The 3,018-nt window shown below is 39.2% G+C and overlaps 1 protein-coding gene across 1 annotated transcript; it reads right to left on the bottom strand.

Annotated features, from left to right (window-relative positions):
- On the bottom strand, positions 1,644-2,539 carry LOC109832236 (transcription factor ILI6). Its single transcript, XM_020399663.1, has 2 exons — positions 2,125-2,539; positions 1,644-2,020 (listed from the first exon to the last, which is right to left on the bottom strand). The coding sequence occupies exons 1-2, from the start codon at positions 2,248-2,250 to the stop codon at positions 1,874-1,876; spliced, it is 273 nt and encodes a 90-aa protein (XP_020255252.1). The 5' UTR covers positions 2,251-2,539; the 3' UTR covers positions 1,644-1,873.

Genomic DNA, 3,018 nt, shown 5'->3' with positions numbered 1-3,018 from the left:
TTGCAACGTTATTTCGGAATTAATTTTCTTCGTACACGAATTACTTGTCAGATTTGATAAGTTCGTGTCCCGCACATGAGAGTAACTACGTTGGAGAAAAGAGAGGTGATATATATTGCCATCTTTGATCACTTTCTTCATCAAAATTGAGCTTCATCGCAGGAATTTTATTAAAGCCCGCCTGACCCTCCAATTGCAAACCCAATATTTTAATTGCTCTAAATCGAGCCCACATCTTAAGCCCATCAAAGAGGTCCGTCCTGATCACAGCCCACTGTGAATCAGCCGTGAGGTTGACAAGGCCGCAGCACGTCAGACGGTCAGACCCCATTAGGACCACACTTCGCAGCTTGACACCCCCTAAGGATGAAATTCTGTTGACCATTCTACCCCCAGAGAGATTCATTAGTTCACTTCCTATTTATCATTGACGGACTTGGTGTTCATAAATGCGAAGGAGTTTCAAAGAGGAAACACCGCATGGCCCATGGCTTTGGCCCAGCTAAAACTAGAGGCATCAAGCACGCACTTAAGACTCAACTGATACGGGCTAACATTTCCTCCAACTCTCTTCATCATGAGGGTATTAATCTCGCATATCATTTGCATTATTGTTCAAGCTCGTGGTAATTTTTAATACGTTGTAAAATCTGTAAAATATATAAGAACATATATAGCCGCATGAAATGACAAGTATCAATAACTGTAGGTCTATTCATGAGGTTTGACTAATAAGTGGAAAATATGTAGGGCTGGTTTATGGAAAGCTACGGCGTACGGCTTTCTTCATTTAAGGAGGTGGAGGAGGAGAAGAAGGAAATAGGAAATAGTTGGAAAACGAAAGAAAAACTGCCATAACTGTCACCTAATTAGTGATGTCACCTGCTACTAGTATACTACTGAACTAGAGAACACGAAAAATTTTCATCTGCATTTAGCCACGCAAATATTGAGCATAGAAGCTTAATTAGTAATGTTTCTCCTCCTAGTTTGTTTCGAGATTATCGATAATAGAGAGGGAATTCAACACTATCATGCACATTGTCCTGTCACTTGATTTCTAGTGAAAGTGAAAAAAAAAAAAAAAGAATGTATAAATTGGTTATAAATAAATAAATATTTGCATTGCGGAGATAAACTACGTACAGGATAGTTAACCCAAGCAAGTTAGCATCATAGTTTGCCGTTCTGTAACTGATGAACATATATATTGCTATCTCTGGCCGGGTAAAATGATGGAAGCCCAAGAAATTGGGCACGTCGACGTCCTTGATTATGTTTCTTGTTTCTCTTGAGAAGTCAAAAAGGAGGGGCTCGCTAATATCTTGAAACTAGGAAGCAATTTTCTTTTTTTAATTTGTTTTGAAAAACCCAGCTCGATCCCACTAGCATCAAAAGAACACAACACCCAGAACTTTGCTTCCCCCTTACCCCTCTCTCTTCTCCCCACTTCAATTAGCAAGCTTTGAGATCAGCCAAAAGAGATCCACATCCAAATCTATTTGGCCTCCCAAGGTTATGGGGTCAACAAAAGACCATTTTAATTTAGTCAATCTATGGGGTCAACATCAAAGATAAAACCATATATATTAATTAAAATGATTTAGCTAATTAGCTTTAAAAATAGTACATGCATCAATGACCAAAACAAGTTCTATGGGGTCGACATATATCAAAAGATAAAACCATATTAATTAAAATGATTTAGCTAATTAACTTTCACTAGTACATATATCAATGACCAAAACAGGTTCTAATGAACCCTACCCCTCAACATTAGACCTCAACGAACCTACCTACAAATAGACCATTATAACAAAATAGAAAAAGATACCAAGAACAAGAGAAATACAATGGCAGATCCGTGCAAATATCACATGAGCAGGCTCCTGATAATGGCAGCTTGAGCAGTGTCCGACGTCTCAAGCAACTCTGACAACCTCTCGCTCAAGTCATCGACTTCCCGATGAAGGCTCCTAATGTAGCTGCAAGTTTCCTGCAAAACCCTAGAAGCTGATGCCTGCAGAAGGCAAATTCAGCCCAAAAACCCTTGTTAGCCTGCATATCATCAATAACATATGAGCAGACCAAAATTTTGAACTAGCTAGGTAAATGAGGACCGACCCTATCGGTTCTTCGAGCTTGAGTCTCGGGGAGTAGGGATTGCAACTTGGAGACTAGATCGGCGATTTGGTCGTCTGTGATTCTTGAAGAGCTTGATTGCCTTGATCTTGACCTACGGCTCGACATTTTTGCTTGAGGTTGAGTTGTGGAGGAGGTGTAAGTAAGGGCGAGTATAAATAGGGGAGGGAGGGAGGACAAGAGCTTGTGATAAGAAGTGAGTCAAAGGGACAAGAGTGGTGTCTTTGTGATGAGGAGAAAAGAGGGTGAAATGTGTTGAAGAGACAAGGAGAGGGGATTAATGGAGGAGGGAGAGAGAGTGAGAGCTAAAGAGGAATGGAGGAACAAGGACACAAGAGATGTTGATGAGGAGGAAGACAAGGTGCATGGGAGAAGCAAATGAGGGGTGGTGTTGTATTTAAATACTAGTGTGTACTGTTAACGAGAGGGTGTGTGTAGTGTGTTTGAGAGAGAGAGAGAGAGAGAGAGAGAGAGAGAGAAATGTGTTAGAGAGAGTGTGTTGAAGGGAGTAACAACAATATAAAACTACCCCTCAAGTTATTAACTTTGAGAAAAATACTCCTAAATCAAGTTAATCAATAGCATCAATAAGCGAATTTGTAATTGTAATATTAAAAACCGTCAACAAATAACTATACTCATCAAGTTAGTTAATGATTTGTTAATTTTAGGATTGTTTTTTCCTCAAAAGTTTGAGGATTTGAGAGGTATTGCAAACAACCATGATTCAAGGAGTACATGCGCAAATAACCTTTTTATTTATAGTTAAAACCACCCAACTCCTATACCTATATATGATAGGATTTGTATTCGTATTAAGTGGTCTCAATTTGTTATATATTGATTAATGGTGCATTGGAGACCGTCAATTCTAGA

This window comes from Asparagus officinalis, chromosome 3 (assembly GCF_001876935.1).
Source record: "Asparagus officinalis chromosome 3, Aspof.V1, whole genome shotgun sequence".
Classification (NCBI taxonomy): Eukaryota; Viridiplantae; Streptophyta; class Magnoliopsida; order Asparagales; family Asparagaceae; genus Asparagus; species Asparagus officinalis.
The sequence above is the reverse complement of the archived record's forward strand: the minus strand, read 5'-3'. Positions and strand labels throughout refer to the sequence as shown.